This window comes from Primulina eburnea, chromosome 3, assembly GCF_022965805.1.
Source record: "Primulina eburnea isolate SZY01 chromosome 3, ASM2296580v1, whole genome shotgun sequence".
NCBI classification, from domain to species: domain Eukaryota; kingdom Viridiplantae; phylum Streptophyta; class Magnoliopsida; order Lamiales; family Gesneriaceae; genus Primulina; species Primulina eburnea.
The window spans coordinates 2,214,308-2,240,910 of record NC_133103.1 but is presented as its reverse complement, the minus strand read 5'-3'; the positions used below and the strand labels follow the sequence as shown (position 1 = coordinate 2,240,910).

The window sequence follows — 26,603 nt, the reverse complement described above, 5'->3', positions numbered from 1 at the left end:
ATTGTTGAAACTAATCAATTATCAACAAGTGAGATACAAATTTAATTTTAAGAAATCTTACATTACCAAACGGAACATTCACCATAATATCAGAAGTTGTAGAGTTTGTTATCTTAACTATTATATGTGAAGAAAATATATTGACAATTCGCGTCGAACGCAAAACCCATCTCGAATTCGAAGATAATTTAAACCAATTCAACGAGCCCTAATTTCACCGTTCGTTACAAAGATTTCTGCATCGTTTTGTTTCAGACGCGATAATATTCTAGAGATGGGGGATATATCCGATAAACTGGCGTATTTTCAGACAATCACCGGCATTGAAGATACCGATTTGTGCACTGAAATCCTAACGGCTCATGGCTGGGACCTTGAATTAGCCGTATCCTCCATCACCGCCACAGAAGACCGCCGTCCATTCTCCCTCGACGCCACAGACACTGCCGCCGTCACTAGCACAACAGCAGATCGAGAGCCCCAAGATATAGGCTTGGTCCTCCCCCCCGGCGGCAACAACAATCAACCCCCTGGACTCGCTTGGAAATTAATCACGCTACCTTTTTCCATCGTTTCCAGTGGTCTAGGGTTGATATCCGGCGCAATTGGCTTGGGTATGTGGGCAGCTGGTGGTGTTTTTTCTTACTCACTAGGGATGATCGACTTTCACGGCCATGCGCGGGCGGCATCCACTCCTCTGGTTTCTGTGTCTCAGTCTGCATCGGAGGCTATGGATTTTGTGTCGAGATTTGAAAGGGATTATGGGAATACGCGTCCCAATTTCTTGGCCGATGGTTTCATGGACGCATTGCAAAGGTCTAGGCAAGAATATAAGCTATTGTTTGTATACTTGCACTCGCCAGATCACCAAGACACGCCAGTTTTCTGTGAGAACTCTTTGTGTAATGATGTTTTTGTGGCCTTTGTGAATGAGAATTTTGTGGCGTGGGGTGGAAGTGTTAAGGCTAGCGAAGGGTTCAAGATGAGCAACAGTCTGAAGGCATCCCGGTTTCCCTTTTGCGCTGTGGTTATGGCTGCAACAAATCAGAGGATCGCATTGTTGCAGCAGGTATAAATATAGTTAGTACATAGTTTCTATTAGTATGGCATTGCTATTTTCCTTTTTACTTGGTTTTTTGACAATAGTGATCAAATTCAAATTGGTATGCTCTGATTTTTGTAAGGAGATAAATATTAGTATACCACTGAGGATTAGACGCCCTAGTACTAATGTTCTAGGATAGAGGAGGGACCCCAATTTAGTTATAGTGTTAATAACCTTGAGTTTTCAGCGAAAATTTTATGGTTCCTATATCTTTAGGCTTCTGTTTATAAATGCAGTAGATGTTACTTGGTTTATTAAATATTTTGCAAAAATGATTTTCTTAATTTAATGCCCAATGAATCTTCTACCGAGTATTTATATCTTGGTAACTTTTGGTTATACTTTGATCTGACCTAAAATTCAAGATTCAGGTTTTATTTGTTGCCCTAGTGTTTTAATTTAGAATCAGTCAAGATGGTAGTATCACCCGTAGCTGGTTAAGGTCCTTTATTTTTTAAAAGACCTCAAGGCAAGGGCCACAAGGCTGGCACGCCTATGCTTTACACCGCTCGGGAGTGCTTTGCGCTTTTGGTAACTTTGATATCACCATGATTGCATGATTTATCAGCTTCTGAAGAACTTGGTGTATCTTCAAGATTTTGCTCCTATTTGTTTTGCCCCAATGTTTGTGACTTAGAAAGTATTCAGTTGTTAATATCATTATCACTGCACAATTCGTCAACAGTTTGTTTTCTCCTCTACACTCTCTTCAAAGGGATGCATTTCTTTGTTTTGCAGTCTAATGTTTGCATTCCTTTATGAATTATTTCAAGGGATTAGAGGTGGAAAATATCTGGATCATTGTCAAATGAATTTCATGAAGATTGACTTTCCAAATTTAATTTTATATGTTCACCAATAATTTCTGTTGGTACTATAGGTCAACTGTTCTGGTTCACCAATATTCGCACTTGTACTTTTTTCCTGCAACTTTGTAATTTACTGCTGGATTCTGTTTCATCGATATTTTCTCTTATACTTTGCTTCTGCTTATTTATTAATCTGTAAAAGTAAGGAAGAGTTTTATCACATTGTTATTCCACTTTTATCTTTAGTACATCCTTTAGTTGACCTCTTGTTCCGCTTACTGCAGGATTCTGTTCTACCTTATGATAAGCTTAAGAAAACTGGGCTCTGAGTCTGTTCTTGAAGAAATTTTATTTGATCCTCTACGATATAGTTTGTTGTCACACGAGCTTTATTTATAGATGAAATGGTTTTGATCTGTTGTAGTTCATGCATTTGTTGTTGCCTTTCAATTTTCAATATATGTGTGATGTTCTTTCATTTGTGAAGTTTGAATGAAAGAGCTAAAATGGCAAGGGGAGAAATATTGAAGATTATGGATGTGACCTACATATAAAATCTTCTCTTATTTTTTTATGTGAATCTCCATTGCCCAGTCTAATATGCTATTTTCTGAGATGCTTGTTTCTCTCTAGATGCCACCTTAAAATTTGGGTTCTATGATATGTTCTCATCAAATTCTTATTGTCATTAATTGTTTAGATTGAGGGGCCTAAATCTCCTGAAGAAATGGTGACAATACTGCAGAGAGTGCTTGAAGAGAGTGCTCCTGTTCTTGTTTCAGGCAGACTTGAAGCCGAAGAAAGAAGAAACAGTATGCTTCTAAGAGAGGAGCAGGATGCTGCATATCAAGCAGCACTTGAGGCTGATCAAGTATGTCGCAGTGTAATTTGGTCATTCTTATTTTAATGTCAACTTTGCCGAAGCCATCAGTAATGTTCCTTTGTTGTCTCTTAAAATTTTGTCCTGTAGAGGTACCTCTTTTTAACTTTCTTTGATTTTCTTTGTTAGGCTAGGGAGCGCCGGAGGAAAGAGGAGCAAGAAAGACTGGAACATGAAGCTGCTGAAGCCGAGAGGAAAAGGAAGGAGGAAGAGATAGCTCGTGAAAAAGCATTGCTGGAAGCTGCTGAGAAAGAAGCTGCACTAGCTAAGATGCGGGAGGAGAAATCTTTATCACTAGGCGCAGAACCAGAGAAAGGGCCTGATGTTACTCAAGTAAGCCCGTGTTCTAGAATGTTTCCATTAATTAGTTGTACTGTGATGCTATGGTCTGTTTTAAGTTTATTTTGGAAGGCCACAGCAAGTGATTTTATCACATACCAGCCCATTTAATAGCCTGGGTCTCGTACTAAAGTAGATACAAAGTTTGGGAAAATTTGAAACATTTTAAAGAATTATTAATTACCACTTTCTATATTTAAAATTAAACGACAAATGGACAAAATCTTGGCTGTATTTTTTCTATGAAAAAGGTCATCAACGCTTCTTTAATACATTTCAATCTTCCCAAAATCTGAATTTGTTTTAGTAGGAGATCTGGTGTCCCACAAGGAGTCTGCCGGTGCTTGTTTGCTAAGTATAGTTGAAGAAAGGAGATTGTAGGAAATTGAAGAGAGTATTTAATTGGTTCGTCCCAACATAGGTAATGAAAGCCGAAAAACAAATCAAATAAATAGGAAGGAATCCCTTCTCCATTTCCCTTAAATCAGTGATCATCTCATCTTCATGCTTGTGTGACCACTTACACAAGTGACTTTTACCATGAGTAGCATGCTTGCTCTAGCTTTGGTCCCTGCCTTTCAGAAGCAGAGAAAGCTCCTCCCTCAGTGTTAAGACATTTTCAGAGGAATGATGTTGATTGAGATTTGTTGATAACGGGAGGGTGGGAAGATAACTGATGTTGCATCAAAGGGAGACTGGGAAAGGATTGTGTTAGAACCCAACAGGGCTTAGAAGTTCTCTGCTACGATCTTTTTGTTTGAGATACCTTTTGTATCTTTTCAGGTTTTGGTTCGTTTTCCTTCTGGAGAACGAAAAGATAGGAGGTTTCATTGTACATCCTACCATACAGTCTCTGTATGACTATGTTGATTCTTTAGGCTGTTTGGAAGCTGACAGCTACAGACTCGTCTCCAACTTTCCTCGCACTGTTTACGGGCCGGAGAAACTTGCTTTGTCACTGAAAGAAGCAGGATTACATGCGCAGGCTAGTCTTTTTGTGGAGTTGAACTGATGAAAGCAAGAAAACATGTATAGCGTGTATTGGGGCGTGATCAAGAAATCCATGCTTTATGGTAGGAAACATAAACTTGAAGGCAGATTCAGCATGATAAAATGTGACATTATTATCAAGAAATCCATGCTTTATGGTAGGAAACATAAACTTGAAGGCAGATTCAGCATGATAAAATGTGACATTATTGTTTCTAGTTCAAGTGTTCTACCAAAGAATACGGCGTGGGTTGGCATATATGTTCGGTCCTGTAGATTGGATAATTCGTTGCATCCTTGATGTTTTTTCACAATTCAATGACAAGTTTTAATTTGTGATTTCTCGAATCACATCAATTCGAGGAAAAGTTTGCAACTTGGTGGGTTAAATGTCTTAAGGGTATACCCTCAAATGCAAGTAGACATCAACTTTGTGTGCTCACTCAAATTCAAGTTTTTTGGAAGAAATATTGCTCAATTTAGACAAAATTTATCAACAGAACCATTTAGCTATAAACCTACGGCAAGCTATTCTGTCGATGAATGGAACTCTTGTATCTCATATGTATTCTCTTTATCAACGATCTTTGATACGCATGGATGCGCCGGCAGCATAAAATAATTTTGAATTTGTGTGCGAATGAAATTATATGTTACCGTGTAAAATGAGTTTAATGATATTTATTTATGGGGACAAAAAGGAAAAGAGGAAGAAGCATCATTGCATTAACATATCATTTAAAGAGATCTAGGAGGCTTCTCAAGCAAAGCTGAGAGAAAAACTTCATCCTTAGATTTAGTGGTTTATGAGATCTATCTGTGTAGGTATTATCTTCACTTCATTTCAATGAGTAAGATCTTGTCGCACACATAATTTCAAAAGAAAAAAGTGGGTCCTATATATGGACAAATTTTGGCCATTCATCCTATCATAGAGGCAATGCTTATATGGGTAGGAGTAGGATGAAATAAACCAGATTTAGGAGCAATTGTCCATCTGTGTTTCTGATATCTAAACTGCAAAAACATATACATGTAGTTATCCAAGTCTTTCCTTTTACAGAAGAACTTATCGATCCATAGCAATCCGCCCGGCCTCAAAACACGATCCCAATCGAACGAGATGAAATCTAACAGCTGTAAATTGAGCCATCCATCCATAAAGCCTGCGGTGTGAATCAAGTTCATTGTGTTATCAAAGAACGGTAAGCGTTGGTTCCACGTCAAATATAAAGGGATCAACCCTCTTAAAGCGATGGTTTCACCAATAGGGGCTCCTAAGTTCAAGGCTGTCGAAACAATGGTCACGTTTTGCTCTCTCATTCGTGCTGCAAATGTACCCGTCCCTATTCCAAAATCCAATCCGATTCTTATTTCACCCTGTTTGGTTGCCAAAACATCTTGGATCAAGAAATCTTTAGGAAGGGTGGTGTTTGTAATCCACTTGAGTTTTTCCCTGTCCATTTCGAAACATTCGGTGCACTTTGAATAACCTCGTTTTGGACTCTTGCCAGATAAGCACTCAAAGTTTCTGCACTGATAATTACTCCACCGCACATTTCTCCCCTCAGGTATCCTCCAAAGGGACTCGTTGGTTGAATAAGGTCTCAAGTATAGTTTAGAGGCTCGTGCAAAGCACCGTCTTCGAGGCAATGGATCACACCTGTGAACCATAAGCTTTTGAGCCAAGTTCCAATCATCCTTACAATACGATCCAACATGCACATCATAGAGATGGGGACAACATGCTTAAAATCATAGAGATGGGGACAACATACTCGACCCACTCCACCACAAACACAATACAATAACTCACTCAACCCAAACTCCACCCAAACATCAAGACTCGACCCAATCCCTCGACCCAAACATCAAGCCTTGAACCACCACTTGGGTCGAGCTCGACTCAGATGTAAATAACTCGACTCAAGTGGGTCGAGTTCTTTACAAGCTCGGCCTAGTGTGAAGTTTCGACCCAAAATTCGTTGTCTGTGTGCTGTGTCTCGAACAAATTTCATAATTGAACATAAAAAATTCATAACAAATTTCACTCTAACATGTTCTCTGGACTGAATATTTATTGTATCTCAAAGAGTCGAGCCTCCATGTTATTCGTGTACTGAACGTGGGTCGAGCCAACCTCCATGGTCGATGGCTCGACCCAAACCTCCGCTTTGGTTCGAGCTCGACCCAAAACCTGCAAGATGGGTCCAGCCAACCTCCACTTTGAAGGTTTTGGGTCGAGGTCGACCAAAACAATGGGTTGGGTCTTTAGTTCATTTGGCTCGACCCAATTAATTGTTTTCATTATTCAAAATAAATTGAGGTGTATTGGAATTATAAAACTCTAATCAAAACTTCTTAAATTGATCACATGAATTCAACTCAAAATCAATAAAAATACCAAATAATTGTTTTTATCCCTACAAGAACTATAAGTGAGTATTATAAAATTTGTATAGAAGTAATATTGTAATTTTACAGAAATAAGTTTCTTTCGAGACTGTGATTCGTTTATTGGGTAGAAGTGTGAGTGGGTCGAGCAGGGTCTAGTGGGTCGAGCATGGGTGTAGTGAGTCGAGCTGGGGTAGTATCATGTTGCATATTTCTAATGGGCCATGGATTGAGTGAATCGAGCATATTGCATATTTCAAATAGGCGTGGGTCGAGCATGTGGAGTTTGGGTGGAGTGAGTTTTGTGCTTTTGGGTGGAGTTTGGGTACATTTTGGGTGGAGTGGGTCGAGTGGATGGATTTTGGAGAAGTGACTGCAAAATAAAAAATTAATTGTAAAAAATTAAAATTGTTTTGTGTTATAATAGAAAATTGGGTTAAGACTCGACCCAAACATCAAGCCTCACCCACCACGCAGGTCGAGTTCTTTACAAACGCGACTCAATGTTAAGTTTCGATCCAAGACTCTCTCTGTGTTGTCTCGTTGGATTTCTTTCAAACATAGACTCATTGTTACTTGTGCGGTGAAAAATCAAACAAATTTGATAAATTTGACAAAAATGGTGATGGAAAGAATGATAGAACTAGAAAGATCAAAGGTTTGGAGTGAAAGGTGAGTTGTGAAAATTTTAAGTTTTTCAATTTAATAAAATTTTGTGTTTTATAATATATAAAATTAAAATTAAAATTCACTAATCAAAAAAATTAAAATTTAAATAAATTTAAATAAAAAATTTTGTTGTTTTAAGAAGGAACGATTAAATCCTACCTGGTTCTGTAGAATTATTAATCGACTCAAAACCTCGGAAGAACCCTTCACTGGACAGTGGAAGGCGATGGAGACTCCATCTTCGGAAGCCACAGAAGATTCGATTTCATCTATAAAGGTAATGAGGCAGCGGCTCGAATCCCGCATCGACACCCTCCACGCCGCCCAGCTGCACATCATCGCCTCCCTTCAAAGTGTTGTTCCCGACATCGTTTCCTCTCTCGATATCTCTCTCAAATCCGTATCCACTTTCAGCAACAAGCCCTTCACTCCGCTCAGCCAAATCCTACCCGCCAAACCCAATTTTAGCAAACCCCACGTCCCCTTGGAGAACTCAAAACTCCCCGCCCCTGCCTCTCTTTGGAAGCCCTCGCCTAAAGAGAATGAGCGGGCTTTGATCGAGGAGAGCGGTGGTTCGCTTTCGGTTGTTAGGTCAATGGTGGCTGTGTGCTTGCTTGAGAGGGTTCCCTTTACTCCAATTGATTCCTCCACATTGTTGAGAAAGTTGGAGAATGATTCGTCGGCTAGTTTAGCTGAGAAGGTGGCTCTGAGGGAGTTGGGTGGGGAGTCCGGGCCAATTCTGGCGGTGGAGATGGCCTTGAGGTCGATGGCCGAGGATAATGGTTGTGTGGACTTGGATGAGTTTGTGGTGAGTGGGAAGTCTGGAGTCATGGTTATGAACATTGATAGGACTAGGCTTTTGAAAGAGTTGCCCTGAAACTAAGCAGATGAACGACGGGAATTCTAATGATAGGAATAGAGTCATGGAAACCCCGAAAAATGGGGAGATTATGAGTGGCCGAGGGGGTTTTGGTATGGGAAGGGGAGTTCCGGATATGTGGGTTGGGGGATCGATGATGATGGGACCGAGAGGTGGTGGCGCGAGAGGGATGGGGATGATAGGGGGGGTACCGAGAGGCGTGGGGATACCGCCCCCAATGCATAGGCAGCCCCCAGTGAATCCAAGTGTTCTTCAAAGTGGGAATTCAAATAACATTGGGTTGAAACCGAGGACCGAGGAGGAGGATATGAAGGATCTTGAAGCTTTATTGAATAAGAAAAGTTTTAAGGAAATGCAGAAGTCTAAGACGGGGGAGGAGCTTTTGGACCTTATTCACAGACCAACTGCCAAAGAAACTGCGGTGGCTGCTAAAGTATGTGTTGAGAAAGATGGATAACAAATCAATCATGTTCACTTTCTTCCTAATGCTACCAAAAAGGATTTTGTTTTTGCTTCCTTCATGCTTAGTGTATTTAACTAACTGTGTTTATGATGGGTTTAAATTAGTTCTGGACGCCAACAATCAGCTGAATACTTTAAAGTTATTCTCTTTTATTATTATTTGATAATCTCTAGATTTCTCTTCCCAGATAATATAAAAATATGGTTCCATTGTTCTCATGACTCTATCCGGGATGCTTTATTGCCCATATGGAATAATGAAATCTTTATATACTGTTGACTGAATGGTGTTGCTCTTGAATTGCTTTAGTTCAAAAGCAAAGGCGGTTCTCAAGTAAAGGAGTACTGTTCAGCATTGACAAAAGAAGATTGCCGACACCAATCTGGTATGTTCGTTGCTTGTGAGAAGGTTAGTATAATGTCTGTCATTTATGAATTTAGCACATGTATAAGCCTTGTTCAGTATAAAAATCCAAAAAACCTTGATGTCATGGTTATAGCAAATCTTTTAATTGATTTAGGTTCATTTCCGACGAATAATTGCTTCACATACTGATGTAAACTTGGGAGACTGTTCATTCCTCGACACTTGTCGTCACATGAAGGTAAATTATACATCACATGTTTTTAATACTTACAAGTATTTATTTAGTTCGATCACAGTTCTCACATTGGTGCATGATAGTAGACGTGTAAATATGTCCATTATGAGCTCGACTCAACTCCAGATGTAGCACACATGATGATGGGACAATCTACCTTACCTCTGAACAAGCCATTGAAGCCTCAGAGTGCTCATTATTGCTCGGAAGTAGAGCTTGGAGAACCGCAGTGGATTAACTGTGACATACGCTCCTTTAGAATGGATATTTTAGGGCAATTTGGAGTTATAATGGCTGATCCTCCATGGGATATTCACATGGAATTGCCCTATGGGACAATGGCTGATGACGAAATGCGCACTCTGAATGTTCCTGCTTTACAGACTGATGGTCTGATATTCCTTTGGGTAACAGGCCGTGCTATGGAGCTTGGACGTGAATGGTATTTTACCTTTTCTGATTATGCTTTTGTAATTTTCATGAAAATTTTTGTTATGATGACCATAATTTATTCTTTTGGTGAATATTTTTTATTTACCATTATAAATAATTAGATTATGATGTGATATTTACCTTCAACAATGAAAACACCTCTAAAACCAATCTTTTTCTTATGGAAAATTTTGACATCGTAGTAACTGATGTTGATTAAACCTCTGTTCAATTATGTTTCTGAAGTTTGGAACTTTGGGGGTACAAGCGTGTAGAGGAGATCATCTGGGTAAAGACCAATCAACTTCAGCGAATCATCAGAACAGGTCGTACAGGCCACTGGCTGAACCACAGCAAGGAGCATTGCCTTGTTGGGGTGAAAGGGAATCCTGAAGTGAATAGGAATATTGATACTGATGTCATTGTTGCTGAAGTACGTGAAACAAGTCGCAAACCAGACGAGGTCAGTGGCTTTGTCATCCTTCATATGGGCAATTAAGAATCTGACTAAATATGTCTCTGATTTTGATATATGCTTGGAATAGTTATCCACATTCTGGATGCCGGACCGTGCTTACTAAAAATCAATTTAAAATAGCTTCAAATAATCTGACTTTCTTATATATGTATGCCTAATATATTTACCTGATGTGTTATAGATGTATGCTATGCTGGAAAGAATTAGTCCGAGAACTAGAAAGCTGGAGTTGTTTGCAAGGATGCACAATGTACAGGCTGGGTATATTTTCTTGATGATCCTTCATTTTTTATAATTTCGGCTGTTGAACTTAACAGTTGGTGATATTTTGTGTCGATTTGACGAAATCCCCTACAGAATTGATTCAATGCTCCTAAGCATAAGTTGCTCTGTGACACCATCCATATCTTCAAAGAAATGAACAAGGCGTATTTTGAACCCATTATTCTATAACTATTCTTTTCTAGAAAACGCATTTAATCATTCCATATACGGAAGTTTCTCCAGACACTTTAGGACAACCTTTTAATGGTTTGATGAAGAAGCAAAAGCCCATTTATCCACATCCCCAGTCGGTTCGTTTGGTCTAAGTTTCAAATTCAGTTGTCGAAGACTGATACATTAGTGTTTCTAGTTGACATCACAATGAATATAACTGGGGCCAAAACCAGCAAAATACAAAAAATGGACATCTTGTATAATATTTCTATCTTACATATGCCCATGCCCTGAATGTGTACTTAATGGTTGAGATCTTGAAGCCAATATGCATTCTTTCAATGGTTTCAAAGTCTATATTCAACACAGTTAATTATATATTAGTTGTTACTTCTTCAGTCTTGGGTTAGAGTAAGGAAGCGTTTTCCATATTTTCCTTGAGTGAAAAGTTTTTGTCCCGTTCTTGTTGGTAACTCTGATACGTTCTGCATATGTTTCATTCACTCTTTTTATATTGACTGATTCAGGCAATTACATGTTGCCCCAAAATTGGAAAATACCAACAATGTTACAAGTGCCAGATGGCCACCTTCGATCATTCTATGTCAGATTCGAAAAAGACTGTTCACATGTTTTGTTAATGTGCTGTTTTCAGGTGGTTATCGCTCGGGAATCAGTTGCAAGGGGTCCGGTTAGTAGATGAAGGGTTGCGAGCAAGATTTAAAGCTGCTTACCCGGATGTGGAGGTGCAGCCATCATCGCCACCAAGAACGGCAATGGCCATGGAAGTCGTGGAAGGTGAAAATAAATCATCATTAGAATCAAAGGCAATGATTGTGGATGGGGAAACAGTAACCTAACTCCGTTGCATGATCCGAATGCAGGTTTAAGAAGATACTGCTGCTATTTTTGTGCAATTTTTTGGTGTTTTAATTAGGATAGGCTCAAAAATTCATGTTTATAAGATTTATAATTCAGTTTGAAAGATATAAATAGCATGGCTAATGCATGGTTGTTGGGCAATGGACGTTTAGTGTCCATGAAATATGGAATTAGTGGGGCTGTTATCTGTCTCGGGTTTAAATCTATCTATAAATATGGAGACCATTTCTACATTTATATACCAGGATTTCAAGATATCCCATTCCAGTTCTCTTGAATTTTTGTTTATTGCTGACACTTCTGTTCACATTCCAATTCAGGTGATTAACATTCAGGTCCGGATTCAGAGCATTTGAAGTATTGATTAATTGTAATTAATCCTTACCTATTTTACCCATTGAATCCTGGAAAATGAAACCACACCGAGTCTCAAAATATTGTATGAGGGCGAACCTGTTGTATGAAAACTGCGAGACAAAGGCCTCGGTATTTTTTTACTCGATTTAACGCAAAATTGTCTTTGCCAATCATAAAATAAGTTTTTGTTATATACTGAACTGGAGTCTTGTATAGGTTTCTTGGAGTCTATGTTACCGTCGCCCTTGTCTTATTTATTTATTTTTGTTATTCTATCTCCATTAATGGTTGCGATTATTGTAATTTCATGCAATAGCATTCCCACAAAATATTGGGTGCAGAATATTTTTATTAAACGCTAAATATCGATACCTGACCGACTGATTCATCATTAATACTAGCTACTCTGCACACGCGGTGCGTGTGTGTACAATATTTTTTTATAATTATTTATGGACTAAAATGAAATTTGACAAATTATCGAGGTACTAAAGTGCTATTTGAATAATTGTAATAAAAAAAATAAAAACAAAAATGTTTTTTGAAATTAAAAAAAAAACAAAAATGTAATTTTGATATCAAATAGGGGCAAAATAGAGAAACCAAAAAACAGACCAAAGACACCAAAAACAGTTATTCTAATATGCTTAATCTTAATAAATAGTAAAAGATTATGTATTTGTAGTCAGTTTGAAGTTCTACCAAATTCCAACTCCGTGAATTGCAAAATACAACACTGGAACGGAAACGCAGCTCGTTTAAAAATATTTATATAATCATACTTGGTACTTCATTTGAATTAAAATATTTTCCTCCCAAATATTCTCCGTATGTACATCTATCTTCTGAACAAATTAAATAAAGATGAAATCTGAAATATATTTGTAGATTATGCATTTTTCAATAATATTTTTATTTTGCGTGAAGAAAAACAAAGAAATACTAGTACAATTCCCTAAAAAAAAAGGTTATACCGGTACAAAGATTCAAATTCTGTATTCGTGAAAATGTATTTACAACATATTGTAAATATGTAGAGTTCACATATATTCAACAATCCCCGCCTGGTTAACCAGTGAATTCAATCGGACGGGCTACTAAGTTTTCCAACGCTAGTTGACACTTTCGGCTAACATAAACAAAAATGGGATTAGAACTTGCTACTTCGTAAGTCCGATGGCAGAAATGAAACCCGATATAATACCTTCTAAACAGAACAACTAGAGTTATTAGCCACTCCACTCAACCACGCTTGAGTGACGCCAATGCATGATAGATTTATAAAACGATGAGATATTTTGTTCATTCATCGTATTCTTCATCTTCACTCGAGTGTTGATCATCTTGAACAAGTTTCTGGGGATCATTCCAACCCTTTATCTGATTTCTAAAATTTTCGGATGCTGATGATAGATTATGGCGGCGGCCTTTTTTTCTATCCTTTACGAAACAAAAAGTTAAAGAGCTCAAACCAATGAAAGATTAACCAAGATCCTTATATATTTGTGTGTGTGTCGCACCTCTTCATAGTTCCTGTCATTCTTCTTATGCGTAAGAGATGAAACACATTTTGCTGCTTCATTAAATAACTGGAAGCCCTGAAGATCTCCATTTTTAATACTTGCTTCGAGCTGCCAACAAACAAAATAAAAAATAAAATAAAGGTGTTAAAACAATGAGTCAGATTTAAAAGTCGTATACCTGAATGTGAGCGATGCAAAGAAGAATGCTACCAATCGGCAGCCAGCTCTCCTCTGGGGATATTGATAAATTTGGCCTACGGCACAAAAAGATTATACATGTATTTCAATGATAATAATACTATTCAAATACCGGCACAATAATGTGATCTGAATAAACACATTCTAAATAATTTTAGTTTTCTTTTATTTCACCTAACATCCAAGTCGGTTCCGATTCTCTGACACGTCTCGTATCCATGCTCTATAGTTTTAAGTCAAGCCAAGCCAACTAATGAAGCAACTTGTACACAAGTCATATGAATGCTAAAAATGCCTTAGTATTAACAAGTGTTCTGTAACAAATATAGAACAAGGACAATTGAAGCTCTTCATCAGTGTCGATCCAGAGTGACATATTTACTGAAGCCATACGATTTCACCATCTCTGCATTCAAGAATCTCAAACAAATGAAGACATTTTATGCATCAAATGATTGTAAGCTCGTTGACGTACAATAACATTTCTTCAAAGAATATGCAAGCCTCATTCTCATTTCTGACCACTTCCTAGTAAAATACATCAAATTAAAAATTCCAATGTTTGATAACTATACTTGGAAATGCACCTTGATTTATCTCCCAACACCATTTCGCAGCAATTTTCTCAAATCATGTTTTGGTTCTTCACTACATCTATAACAAACAGGCAAGGAGATAAATTTCCCATTTCCATTCCATGTCTCCACACAAGAGAAGCACACAAGATTCACTCAAGAAAACAAAGAGTGAAAGGGTGAAACCTCAAGTAAGGAGCTAAATAGACAAGAGCATAGACTGCATAACGTCGATTCCCAGTATCCAACCAAGCAAACACCCAACTCTACACGAGCATAAGAACAAGCATATAATAAATATATACGAAAAACAAGTAAATCGATACAATCATCGAATCACTAATAAGTTTAAAAATTAATACCATCCAATTGAAATAAGGAATGAAGCTAATGATTCCCATCACAGCAAACCTCGCGTCTGCTGAGTCAATAAGTGATTCTGCTTCCGCATCTTCTGGTGAGGGAGCCACCGGAAAAATCAGAGAGTTAAGGATACACGCGCCAATTGCCATCGCCACCGGCGACTCAGCCGAGAACTCCGCTTTGCACTTCCCACCCCTTAACCTCCTCTAATCAGAACAGAAAATAAAATAACTTCAGAAATAAAACCCTTTATTCTTCCGCTAATAATTATGTCATAGACGTATGCCCACAAGTTCTAGAAGGGATTTGTCATTAAATCAGAACAAACCAAAGAGCCCCACATACTTCTAATCTAATGAAGTTAAAGCGCGTATCTTTTGTCCGCTAGAATACCACACATACCTGTCTGAGTACTTTCAGTTGATTATATCTGGTATAACGAGGTTTGAGGGATGGTATAAAACTGGGTTTTAGCGAAATGGAAGCTGCCTGAGACGCAGTGGAGGTGAGAGGGACCATTGGTCAACGCCGGTGGCATCCAATGTTCGGCAAGGGCGATGATCGGAGGGCTATTTGCTGATTATATTCTCTAATTTCTTAATTGATTAGTAGTATTAGAATTGCAATCAGAAAGTATTTGAAAACTGTGCAAAATATAGTAGTGGGAGCTCAGCTTTGGTCGGTCGGTCGGTCGGTTGGTTTGGTTTGGTTCTCTTCGTCTCCTTGAAAATGGAGCATTTTATATGATATAGTGACACTTAACCATTCTATATAAATTATTACATTAATAATATATATATTTTAATACTATTAAGATTTAATATATTACTTACAAATAAAAAAATTCAAGATATAAAATAAGAGTGAGTCTCATGTGAGACCGTCTCACGGATCTTAATCTGTGAGACGGGTCAACCATACCCATATTCACAATAAAAAGTGATACGCTTAGCATAAAAAGTAATACTTTTTCATGGATGATCCAAATAAGAGATCCGTCTCACAAAAACGATCTGTGAGACCGTCTCACACAAGTTTTTGTCATAAAATAATATGAACACATTAAGATATTGATGCATTTAATATTGACCATAAAGGAACAATAACAGATTTAAAAGGCAAAAACATTTGTTTTTATTTCATTTTTATTGAGATATATAGTATATACATAATAATATGACAGGTTTCATAGAAAAAAAAATAAACAATAGAATGAACGTGTTCTTTTCAAAATTTTTCAATACATAAAATATGGATTGAGAGTGCTTAAAAAAGGATTGGCGAGAGGCATTAGGCGTGCGACTTAAGGATATTGCAATTCAAAAAATATGGATCGAAACTGTTGGGTATGCGACGGGAAGTTCTCGTAATAACCCTGTGATATTGCCATTCATAGCCCCCACACCAATCTTGAAATCTTAACTTCAAGAAACCTACTTAACAAATTTTTCTTTACATGGTTCGTAAGTCAGTAGACTTTCAGTTAGAAAACCAACCTCGGCAGTAGAATCTCCACTATAACAGGCAATCCAATTAAATTCATAGATTCAGCACATGCTCCCCTAAACAGGAGTATCAAAACAAAGAGGAAATGTTCTTGCTTCCTATGTTATGTCCTTGGAACTGATTTATCAATTGGAAATGGACTCAGAATTCCCATTTTGATGCAGAAATCTAGGGCTACTCCAGCAAATGAAAAAATCAAAAGGCTTTCAGAAATGTATACAGCACCATCAAAAGCGTGTGTCAAAATGCTGCTTGCATCTAGCTCCAATGGGGGTCCACCTTCCACCGCACCTAGGCCTGCATCGAGGATAGAATCACGGAGTTAACACATTCAATGTCATCTTCATAAGTTAATTTATATTCACTCCTTTGAGTTAGGAGAGTTCCTGTTGTGTAGGATATGGACACTATGGTCACATACAATTTAGACTGTTCTTAGGTTATCTTAGAATAAAGTTATTTGAAACTAAGAATTTCAAATCCATTCAAGTCGTTCGAAATGCTTTTGATATATAGAGATTTTAAATTCATCCCCTCAAATTTGAATCTTATGAATGAACAATTGTAAGAATTTCACATATATCCAATATTAAGTGAGGACTTTTGGGATCTGGATCAAAATCTCATCACTTTCTCATTTTATAGGGGGTTCATTCCTTCGGTGTTGAAAAACCGTGACTGTAGTAGTGTCTCTGTTTTCCATTTTTGTACTTGCATCATGACTCATGCCAATTTATCTAGCAAGTGCTGTGTATCACCTTTGACCAAGCCAAAGGCAGCAGCTGTCCCTGATTTTAGATGAAAACTGTCCAAGTCTCTTCTGATAGCATAGCGGAAAGTTACTCCAAAAAGTGCACAACTAACAAAGGTGATTCCCAGAGGAAGAATCAGCTGTGGGCTGCTACCAACCCGAGTTACCGAAATGGGAAGTTGCGCAAGAACGCCAGTAAAAGCAGCGATCGATGCAGCTTTAACAGATTCCAGTCTCTCCTTATCTTTGGCTGAGTCAACCTTGCCTTGTTCTGTCAACGAACGCTCTGCTTCTTCCACCATCAATCTTGCTTCCAATATTTCTTTCTGGCATTCTGCAATCTTCAATTGTTATATCAGTCAGCAAGCAGTAGTTTTAAGCCACACACAATTAGATCAACTCGTCAGAGTAAATGGGTTATTTCTGGAATTCTACCATCTTCAATTGTTATTATATCAGTCAGCAAGCAGTAATGTTAAGCCACACACAATTAGTTCAACTCATTGGCGTAAATGGGTATGGTTAGCTCTGCTCAGCTGAAATTATTCAAACTACGTAAGTGTCTAGCAAAGAACCATTATTAACTAGCGTTTAGTTGAGGTTAGAACATATTTTATACCACCGATGCTTCAGTCCAACAACTAATTACTCTACTCAATCATATTTCGGTGACCAGAACTGTCAAAATAACCATGGTTCATTTGTCATGAGGAAGGCTTTATCATACATCATACATGAATTGGCAGAAGAAGCCTGTATTGTTCCCCGCTTGGAGGCCAGACACATGAAATCAAGTACTTGTGCAATTTTGACAAGCCCCGTAAAAGAGTACATGCAAAGTGAGCCGCATGATTTCGGTATTATCGATATTCAATGCATCTAACAGATGCGTATTTTCTTTCTAATTCATGCTATCAGAGAAATCCTTTTAGTCAACCCAACTTCAATTAAAGCAGAGTTTTGCTATAGTAATTCTTTTCTTTCCCAAAAAATTCCAACCCTTATTGTGAGTTTTCAGAAAAAGTTAAAAACTTTCGACCCTGAAACACGTCAACAATAGCATTGTAATTTCAAACCTCGGAAGCTCTTGATTCTAGCTGCTTGACATAGTCCTTCATAATTCTGGCCTCGATTTCTTGCTTCTCAATATCAGCAAGCTCTCTCTTAGCCCTTTCGACCCTCTGCGAGGCTTGCTCGAGTCCTTCCAACAAAAGCCGATTTTCTTCCTTGCTCAGCAGTAGGTCCACTCTATCATCCACCATATCAGACAGCAAATCCTTCAAACTCTCACTATTTTCACTTTCTGGGGCGCCGTTTCTGCTGCATTTCATAGTCATGACTGGTCTCGAAATTGACAAAAGCGTTTGGTTGATAATTGAGGGGGTGAAGTAAAATCTCTCTTGGAGCAGAGCCCTCCAGTAGGTTGGCGGAGGGATTGTGGTTACTGCGGTTTTCATGGTGGGATATGCGCTGGAAAAAGGATTGGAAGATATCAAGTGTTTCATATCATTCGACGTTTCCTATTATTTCTGGTACTTTACTTGAATAATTATTATATATTAAATCGTCGAATTAGCTCCAAATCAATTCCAATCTCATGCTTACAGTTTACTTCTTGAATCTTATATATCCATAAGATTAATGGGAGTAAAATTTGTTGGTTTTTTTTTTATCTTAAACTTTCAAATTTCATTTACAACAAATATAATAAGATTAAGAGGTTGATCTATAAGATAAAACAATTTATTTCAGGTAAAAACTAAATACTAATTTTTGTCAAGTAAATTCTACATGCTAATGGACAAAGGCGGTAATAAAAGAAATAAACGAATTCAAGTCTTGTATACAGAAGAAATCCTCAGAATGATTTTTAAAAAAAATGTTGCACGTATGTATTTAATTTTTTTTATTATTATTATGATTTTGAGAAGTTTTACATTCAATAAAATTGGCACGTCAAACGCCGATCATAAACCTCGTTTTATAAACTACCATCAATAAATATACAAAAATCTCCTGGAACAACAGGCTTTCTGGTTTGTAAAGCGCAAGGTCTCCGAGAAAATATTTCGAACCAGCCACCTGAATTACCCAGTTATTACACCCGCCAAAACATCACTCTTTCCCCGTGCAAAAATTGTGTAAACTAGTCGAATAGCATCAATCCACCCCTCCAAAGATTCCCAAGAATCACTAACCTGCCCAACAAAATTGAAAAGATAATTTTCGACACCAGAAAGCTCCATACAAACCGATACAGAAGTAAGACATGTTCTCCGAAATTGTTAAAAAAGGAAGATATACCAAGAAAACTGGTTCATCAATTGTTTTAATGCAGAGGCCTGCACCAGGTGGCAAGGTTAAATCAGCACAAGCTGATACACTGACTATATCCGCGACATTCACTTTTATTGCAGGTTTGCTAATAGGTGAATCTGCTGATTTTGATGAAAGGCTTGGTGAGGATTGCCTCTGCTCCAGTTTGATCATCTGAAATTTGCAAATCATAATTACAATCAAAACTAAAATAATAATAAATTGTTGAAACCTCAAACGATGTCCTCCCATATTAATTTGAATCCGAACATATTTTTTCCAACATGATACATAAAATTGAAAATACAACAAAATGAACATCAGTTAAAGACTAGCATTCTACTGCCACAAATAAACAAGATAAAATCAAAAGTAAAACCACAACTTAGAAGTTAACCAATTCAAGTTATTGAGCTAAAGATATTAAAGTTCCTATGCACAGGCTAGTTAATAAAATTAGCGGAGTGGTTGAAAGGTTTTATTGAAATTGGCGAGGGGGTCAATTCTGAGTTGAAAATAGAATGCTTTGAAATACTTGGATTACTTTTACTTGTATATTCAATCACAGATCGAACTAACAGTTGACAAAATTTAAATGATTGAGAAGAAAACAAAATTGACAACCATCTACCACACCTGTTGGAGCCCTTCATGGTTTAGTACAAACTGAGTACGTTTCCAATCACCATGAGGTGCAACTGGAATACCCACAGGTGGCGCAGTCAGATATCCAACCTTAAGATATGGTAGAGGCAGCTGAAAAACAAAATTCCAAATATTCAGATTCTCTATCCATATATAGCACAAAGTGTGAATAATGAAAGTAAATAATAACAAATGTTGAGAAACCAGCATACTTACCATAGAGCGTACAAGCTTCAATGCACTAGTGTAAACCTGTTTGACATCACAGATGGCATGGATAATGTCCAAAAAATATTTTCAACAGTTAAAAAAGAATTTGCTAAGACTTGATCCTTTTAGTAATTATGAGTGGAAAATATGTGGATGATTGTACCCACCACAAAAAGTTTGGATGCTGATTGGGTTTTGAAATTTCTTATTGGTTTTACATTGAATTCAGTGAGACGTACAGACGCATTACAGGAAAGAAACCCCTTTTTAATCTCAGTGCATCTCCATTTTTTAGCAAAAGCAGAAAGTAAATAACTTATTTTAACGAGATGGAAAACCGAGCAGATGGAAAGAACAGATTATAGGAAAAATAAATGCATAAAAGAGAAGGCCCTGGCAAGGGTAGAGTTCTGTGAAACAATACTAGAGAAGAATAGTCGGAGTTCAAGGAAGTGATGCAAAAGATTGTCCTGCAGATGGAGAAATTTGTTGAACAAAAAAATATAGTAATTACAGTACAAACATTGAAATACAATTTAGGGGCAGCATTCAAGCAACATAACAATAACAAAAAATGACAGATTTGAAAAGGTAAAATGATGCTTAAATGAGATGTGGTTCAAAAAGAACGTGCATACTGAGTAATTAGGTTTCAGCGCATGTGCAGCTGCAATGTAGATAGCAGACTGGCTATACAACTCATCAGGGGTGACCTCCTTTGCACTAACGTGAACTCCAGTTCTTGAAATATCCTCTGCTAACCCATACTGCAAATTGAACCACATATCAGCATGAGTCATATAATCAGTCCATAAATCACATTATGAACACTAGGGTAAAATTAATATGAAGATAATGCTAACGTACTGCCAGGTCACGAAGGACGAGGCAAGTGGTCAACTAACCAGGACAGTTCCTAAATTGTAAATTGCCCGGTGGAAATCAAACTGCAACTGAATCGCAGCACGGAACTGCTTTTCACAGATGAAAGGCATTAGGTTATCATATGAAAGGGAATCAAATGCAAAAAATGTTTAATAATACCATTAAGGCACTCCTACAGAGCCAAGTGAAGTACATACCTTACTAATAGCAGTTTTCACTATGGTCTGTTTTTCACGAGCAGGAACGATGGCACTCAGTTCCTGAAACATGGATTTGACGTATAAATGAAAGGGAAAGAGTTTCAGGCACAAAAAAGCATTAAAATGCAAAGTAGATATCCATAAATAATCTTACAACAGTAATAAAAAACATCAAAATATGAAAGAGGTTCTTAAAAGGTATATACAGTTCTTAAGTACCTGCAAAGCAAGTCCCCAATTGTTAAGCGCCTGAAAATTTATCAGAAGATTAGATAAGATTAGTAAAATAGTATTATAAAAAACAGCAGAGCTACACGTTAGATTACAAAGGTAAAAAATAATGTGGAGATCTTGGATGTTAAATAAGCAGCTTGAGGACCACAATTCATCTATTTCATCATCTGAACCTAAAAAATGATTCGAGGTAACTCTTAATTTGATTTAGAAACTCAAAAATTACCTGGGGACTGTTCCAATTGAGTCGGACTGCCTTTTCATAATTTTTCGTAGCCTGAAAATTTAAGAACAAAAGGAAATTTCATAACTATTTATTACTTGTATGGGTGGCACAAATGTCTTGGTATGTAAGTCTGACGTTCACTATAGTCAGAAAAAGATCGTGGTAGATTCAGCAGCACATGATGCCTACTCAAGTCAAAGTTTATAGAAGGAACATGCTAATCAATTTATATGCACACATTATAGAATCATATAGCATTATCGATTTTTTTTAAAAGGATTCAACCTGTTTCCAAAGTTCTTCGGCTTCCTTTGTACGGCCACGCATCTTTGCCCGATCAGAGATTGCTATAGCCCAGTTATAGTAAGCCTAATATCATTGTCAATATTTAAAAATCTTTAATTAAAATAGGACACCTCTTATTAAAAAATATCTATAAAAGAAACTGGAATAAACAATGTGTGACCAGCTTAAACAGATCAACCATAGGCATAACAAACATAAAACATGACATCAAGATAGAACTTCCCATCTGAGTCATGTTTCAACTAAAAGATTCAAGTGCTTAAAAGGCCAGCATGAAGATGAAAATTCTAGTAGAAAATATTTGCAATGCACTCGCTCATTCTTTTCAACAATCACATATCTCATTGTAAAACAGGGCTCACCATAATTCTTGAAACCAAAAGACATCGCAAGATTTTTCTTTCTATTTTAACAATCAACAATGGCTAAATGGCCGGATGCAAAAAAATAACAGAAAACTACATCTGTTGATACATACATCATTTAGCGTAGGGCAGAGACGGGTAGCCTCCTCGTACTTTTTACACGCCTCTTCAAGTAAAGCATCCTTAGAAGGAGAACTGGATTCTGGACTCACATTATCAGCACTTTCCTATATGCACAACAGAGTTCAAAGTATTCAAACATTAACAGCTATAAGAGGATGGAACTTCACATATTGACCGAGTAATTCAAGGAAAGGTATCCTAATAATTGAGTAATTCAAGGAAAGGTATCCTAATAATTTAGATCGAGTAACTATCCATGTTATTACTATTAATAGATTTTCAACTGTGACTTAACACAGTTCAAATGTATCTGTCTCAATTATTTCCTGCAGCCAAAACAAATTTAATAAGAAAAAAAAAGCTTTTAACCATATTAGATAAGTCTAATTTAGACACTCGGACCTGAAGAACCAGTGCCCAATTGTACAAAGCATCATAATCCTCTGGATTTCTCTCCAGCGCACTAGCATATCTGCAAATAAATTCCCAATGGTGTAAGCGAAATATGCAGCCTGTGTCACTGAAAGGGTTACAAAGCAGAACAATGCTTCAATGATGGCTACATTGATGTTAATCTCATGATCGTGAATATTTATGATACATTTCAAGCAACTAATTACTCATCTTTAAAAGTCAATAAACATGTACAATGAATATATGGGCATAAACCCAAAATAAATGAACATAACCGTGTATTTCACAGGGAGGTCAAAAACTAAAAATCAAATACAGTAAGAAGGCGGTTCTTGCAGCTACTAAAATGTTGTGATATAGGATCTGGTGCAATTACAAAAGGAATACAGTGGAGCCACCCACCCACCCACATGCACGCACTTGTACAGATTTCAGTATCGCAATCCGTATCAGTGAGGAAATAGAGCCAAATCTTAAGCAGTATAAGTGACTTAGTAACATCATAAAGAAAGGAAGAAAATGAAGTGATATGTGAACTGAAATTTGCTGAATAATGTGGTTCAAAAAATTTGCAACTACCTTCTCGCAGCAAATGTAAGAACCTTTTGACGAGATCTACCTTCTTCATCAAGACCAGTAACACTATTAATCAACTCCATAGCAGCGGTATTCTGTTCAATTTGCTGCTCCGAAATCGGTTCACTGAAACAACATATGAAGCCACACAAACAGTCAGAGCTTATTCGCACAGTAAATTAAAAGAATGATGGAGAGTCCCTGTTGTCTATTACTATTATTATGGAAGAGCACCACATAATAACCATCTCGGTCTCTTCGTGTGTTTTATATGGTTCTTCCTAGAATACCCTTATAAAATAACCATCTTAAGTCAATATTTTGAATTTTTCCTACAATTTTCTAAAATACTTATTTCAACTAATTAATACCCATATTAATTTTTAAAAACATGTGATATATGTGTGTGTGTGTGTTGGATTATTACCAGAAAAAAACATACATAAGAATTTTTTTGATGAAACATGGTTAAACAGACACAATATATTCATATAAAAAAAAATTACAGAACATGATGCGTGCAAGAATCGCTAGTATGTACTATTAAAGAGAAGGAATCATATAGAGGGAAACGGGGCTTGGTCACTTTATACCACCATTTTCACAAACAAGAAAATCTATATCAGCTTCACAGACAAGATATCTGACAAAATAAGATAAATGATGCAAAAAAAGAGCGGACAAATCAAATGTGAAAATAAGGACTGGGAAAAGGCTGCATGTAGCACAGGAGAAACATTACAGTTGCAGAAAGATGCCATTGCTATGATGCGTAAACGTAATTAACATCTAATGCCATGCAGCAAACACACGGACCAGAAGGAATTAAAGTTTAGTTAACAATGGGGTGCATGAACTCAACACAAACTCTTCTCTTTACGGAGATTCACTCATCATATACTGATCTGATTATTGAAAAGATATTAGAGATAAGGACACACAAAAGAGACAGTGACATCAATGCAGAGAATACTGATTCAGATAACAAAGACATTAACTTTCTGCAGCCGTAACCTAATCAGCAACAAAAACATATGCCCTCGCAAACAATTAGCATAGTACTGATGTATACACTTTAATTGTGCCCAATCAAGAATGCCTTTTCCGTAAATATATATGTATGATATGGTGATTAGATTGTACTTATGGAGTTTTAGTTTTACATGCCAAATCGTCAAGATTCATTTTTTTTTTCAAGAACCATAGTTCTTGAAGATCTAAAACTACTGCATTGCGGCTCTTCTTCACGTCTCATTAATCCTGGATCAGATATTTTTTATCAAAAATAAAAAAAAAATTTCCAAGAATTGCACTTGAGCAATGAACTTCTAAATCCCAAAACACCTTAAGCCTCAAGTTCACGGACTTCTGATTAATTTGCTTAAATTAATTCAATCGAATTCAGTAAATGATCTCCTGAATTGATCAAACAAAAATGAATCATTATTTCTTTTCCTGAAATTGACAGACCAGACCTATGAGGAGTATCGACCTCTCTTGCGTCCTCGTTCTTTAGATCTCCATTTTTCAATTCATTCAACAATTCCCGCATAGTGAAGGTCCTATTCCCCTCTGCCTTAGTCAGCTTCGCTTCATTCCCGGTAGCTTCGTTAGATTGCACAGCACGCGAGTCAACATCACTCAACTCTGACGAAATTTCTTCTTCCGGTGATGCTTCCGTATTGACTGGTAGAGCATTGACGAGATGGGGATCTGTCTCAGCGGCAGGCGGTGCATCAGTAGCTTCGAGATCGGAGGATGGAGGTGAGACAATGGCTTCCGCACTGGATGCCGGCGGTGCATCAGTAGCTTCGGGATCGGAAGACGGCAGTTCGGGAGTAACTAGAGTATCGGAGGATAGCGGTGCAATAGCAGCTTCGGAATCGGGTTCTCCATTTTGTAATTCCGATCGATAATCTTTAGAAGACATGGGTTTGAAATTGGATGCCTGAGATCTGTTCTTCTTCGAAGCTTACTTCTCTTCAACTGGAAGGCTTCTTATGTTTTGTCTTGTTTGGTTCATATTTCAGCAGAATTCGAGTTTGATTATAATTTTTTGGAAATTTTTTCTGGTTTTATTTTTTTCCCCTACACTTTTTTTATTTTATTTATGTTAGTATTCTTATGTTGCGTGATTTTAATATTTTTTACTTTAAATTATTTATATTTAAATGAATATTAAAATATAATTATAAATCTGATGTTTAAGAAGTAGGGTAAACAATAACTTGCATTAAAATTTTAATATTGTATTAATATATATAATTATTAAAACAGAACATGACATCAAAAATTAGTCACTTTAAATATATCAAATTTAATAATATAATATAAATAATAAAATTATGATTATGATTATTATTTTCTATCATTTAACATTATAGTTTCTGGAGTTGAATATTTGACAGGGGTGTCAAAATCAGACACGACCCATCAACCCGACACAGTTCAACTCGAAAAAAATAAGGCTTGGGTTTGAAATTTTTGGATTCGGATCAGATCGGATTGGACCCGATAGCTGATCCAAAAAAAATGATCGGTTTGGGTTAGATTCGGGTTGACCCGAAAATTTAATTTTTTAAAAAATATATAATTAATAAATATTACCTATATTTTTTTTATATATTTTATGTCTGAAAAAATATTATTATATATTTATATTATAAATTTTCATAATTTAATATTTATTTTGAATATTTTTAATTTTTTAAATAATTACTTATTTGATTTAGTAAATATATTTTAAATTTTAAGATTAGACTTTCAAATTTAAATCATATATATGAGAGATATTTTGTTATTATGTGTTTAAATTAAAATATTATTATTTTTCTTTTTTTTGAGTTTTAATGATTTTTTAAAAAAAACTCAAAATCGGATTACACTGGTTGATTCAGGTTCGAATTGGCTCGGATTCGAGGGTTCAGGTCGAACAATTTTTGAATAGTACTAATGCTCGTACCGACCCGAATTGACATTCCTGGATATTTGTTTGGTGGAGGAATGGGCCGTTGTGGTGGACAAAGTCTTCAAAAAACTGTCGGGCCCAAAACCTACTATGCCATCTCTAGCACATACAGGCCCCCCGATAGTGGATCTTTTGCATATTGTGAGAGATTATGTCACTCCAATCCCCAGAGTTACAGCGATAAGGATATTCCCCATTCCCTGTACATGCTGCATACACCTAAATTATTACAACAAGCGATAACAGTCGATATTTTAAAAATGTCTTCTTCTTCTTTTTACGATATTTTAAAAAGGTCTGAGTGGATAGAATGCAAATAATTGTTGGTGCAAATATACGCTGATTGAGGTATAGTGACCGATGTCATGGAGTGCATCATTTCCCATATTGCAAATTAGTGGTGGGGTGGGGCGATTGTGAGTGTGTGTCGGTCCATGAGATTATGGAAACACGTGGGCATTGGAAATTCCTACCATTTCCAGATTAGATTATATTAGATTGC

General features: G+C 36.8%; 6 protein-coding genes and 1 long non-coding RNA gene across 9 annotated transcripts; 3 read left to right on the top strand and 4 right to left on the bottom strand.

The window, feature by feature from the left end:
* The first annotated feature begins 92 nt into the window (after nucleotides 1-92).
* LOC140825253 (plant UBX domain-containing protein 10) lies at nucleotides 93-4,442 on the top strand. The gene is given in 5 exon segments (XM_073186914.1): nucleotides 93-1,069; nucleotides 2,615-2,785; nucleotides 2,924-3,127; nucleotides 3,917-3,973; nucleotides 3,975-4,442. Coding segments are annotated over 5 exon segments (1,398 nt in total). The 5' UTR covers nucleotides 93-274; the 3' UTR covers nucleotides 4,146-4,442.
* Nucleotides 4,443-4,861: 419 nt separating this feature from the next.
* LOC140828625 (probable methyltransferase At1g29790) lies at nucleotides 4,862-7,087 on the bottom strand. The gene is made up of 3 exons (XM_073191562.1): nucleotides 6,988-7,087; nucleotides 5,107-5,871; nucleotides 4,862-4,923 (listed from the first exon to the last, which is right to left on the bottom strand). Exons 1-3 carry the CDS (start codon nucleotides 7,085-7,087, stop codon nucleotides 4,862-4,864), a joined length of 927 nt encoding a protein of 308 aa, XP_073047663.1.
* A 256-nt stretch (nucleotides 7,088-7,343) lies between these two features.
* On the top strand, nucleotides 7,344-11,547 carry LOC140825252 (N(6)-adenosine-methyltransferase MT-A70-like). Its single transcript, XM_073186913.1, is given in 8 exon segments — nucleotides 7,344-8,057; nucleotides 8,059-8,499; nucleotides 8,839-8,937; nucleotides 9,050-9,133; nucleotides 9,217-9,572; nucleotides 9,809-10,025; nucleotides 10,222-10,301; nucleotides 11,134-11,547. Coding segments are annotated over 8 exon segments (2,127 nt in total). The 5' UTR covers nucleotides 7,344-7,412; the 3' UTR covers nucleotides 11,339-11,547.
* A 1,226-nt stretch (nucleotides 11,548-12,773) lies between these two features.
* LOC140825250 (uncharacterized) lies at nucleotides 12,774-15,078 on the bottom strand. 2 transcript variants are annotated; one of them, XM_073186912.1, is made up of 6 exons: nucleotides 14,779-15,078; nucleotides 14,376-14,582; nucleotides 14,200-14,279; nucleotides 13,419-13,494; nucleotides 13,238-13,348; nucleotides 12,774-13,152 (listed from the first exon to the last, which is right to left on the bottom strand). In XM_073186912.1, the coding sequence occupies exons 1-6, from the start codon at nucleotides 14,893-14,895 to the stop codon at nucleotides 13,132-13,134; spliced, it is 612 nt and encodes a 203-aa protein (XP_073043013.1). In that variant the 5' UTR covers nucleotides 14,896-15,078; the 3' UTR covers nucleotides 12,774-13,131. The 2 variants fall into 2 exon arrangements, with proteins under 2 accessions (XP_073043013.1, XP_073043012.1); XM_073186911.1 differs by having other exon boundaries at nucleotides 12,781-13,157; nucleotides 14,779-15,076.
* On the top strand, nucleotides 13,457-13,936 carry LOC140825251 (uncharacterized). The gene is made up of 2 exons (XR_012116619.1): nucleotides 13,457-13,595; nucleotides 13,675-13,936. It is a non-coding gene; the product is annotated as an uncharacterized lncRNA (long non-coding RNA).
* Nucleotides 15,079-15,737: 659 nt separating the features above from the next.
* LOC140825249 (uncharacterized) lies at nucleotides 15,738-18,162 on the bottom strand. The gene is made up of 3 exons (XM_073186910.1): nucleotides 17,710-18,162; nucleotides 16,641-16,974; nucleotides 15,738-16,179 (listed from the first exon to the last, which is right to left on the bottom strand). The coding sequence occupies exons 1-3, from the start codon at nucleotides 18,136-18,138 to the stop codon at nucleotides 15,986-15,988; spliced, it is 957 nt and encodes a 318-aa protein (XP_073043011.1). The 5' UTR covers nucleotides 18,139-18,162; the 3' UTR covers nucleotides 15,738-15,985.
* A 364-nt stretch (nucleotides 18,163-18,526) lies between these two features.
* Nucleotides 18,527-25,174, bottom strand: LOC140825248 (protein HLB1). 2 transcript variants are annotated; one of them, XM_073186907.1, is made up of 14 exons: nucleotides 24,609-25,174; nucleotides 23,137-23,259; nucleotides 22,546-22,615; nucleotides 22,134-22,247; nucleotides 21,635-21,718; nucleotides 21,350-21,400; nucleotides 21,109-21,138; nucleotides 20,887-20,949; nucleotides 20,710-20,775; nucleotides 20,443-20,571; nucleotides 19,811-19,846; nucleotides 19,586-19,705; nucleotides 18,938-19,123; nucleotides 18,527-18,831 (listed from the first exon to the last, which is right to left on the bottom strand). In XM_073186907.1, the coding sequence occupies exons 1-14, from the start codon at nucleotides 25,061-25,063 to the stop codon at nucleotides 18,721-18,723; spliced, it is 1,638 nt and encodes a 545-aa protein (XP_073043008.1). In that variant the 5' UTR covers nucleotides 25,064-25,174; the 3' UTR covers nucleotides 18,527-18,720. The 2 variants fall into 2 exon arrangements, with proteins under 2 accessions (XP_073043008.1, XP_073043009.1); XM_073186908.1 differs by having other exon boundaries at nucleotides 24,626-24,766.
* Nucleotides 25,175-26,603: the final 1,429 nt, after the last annotated feature.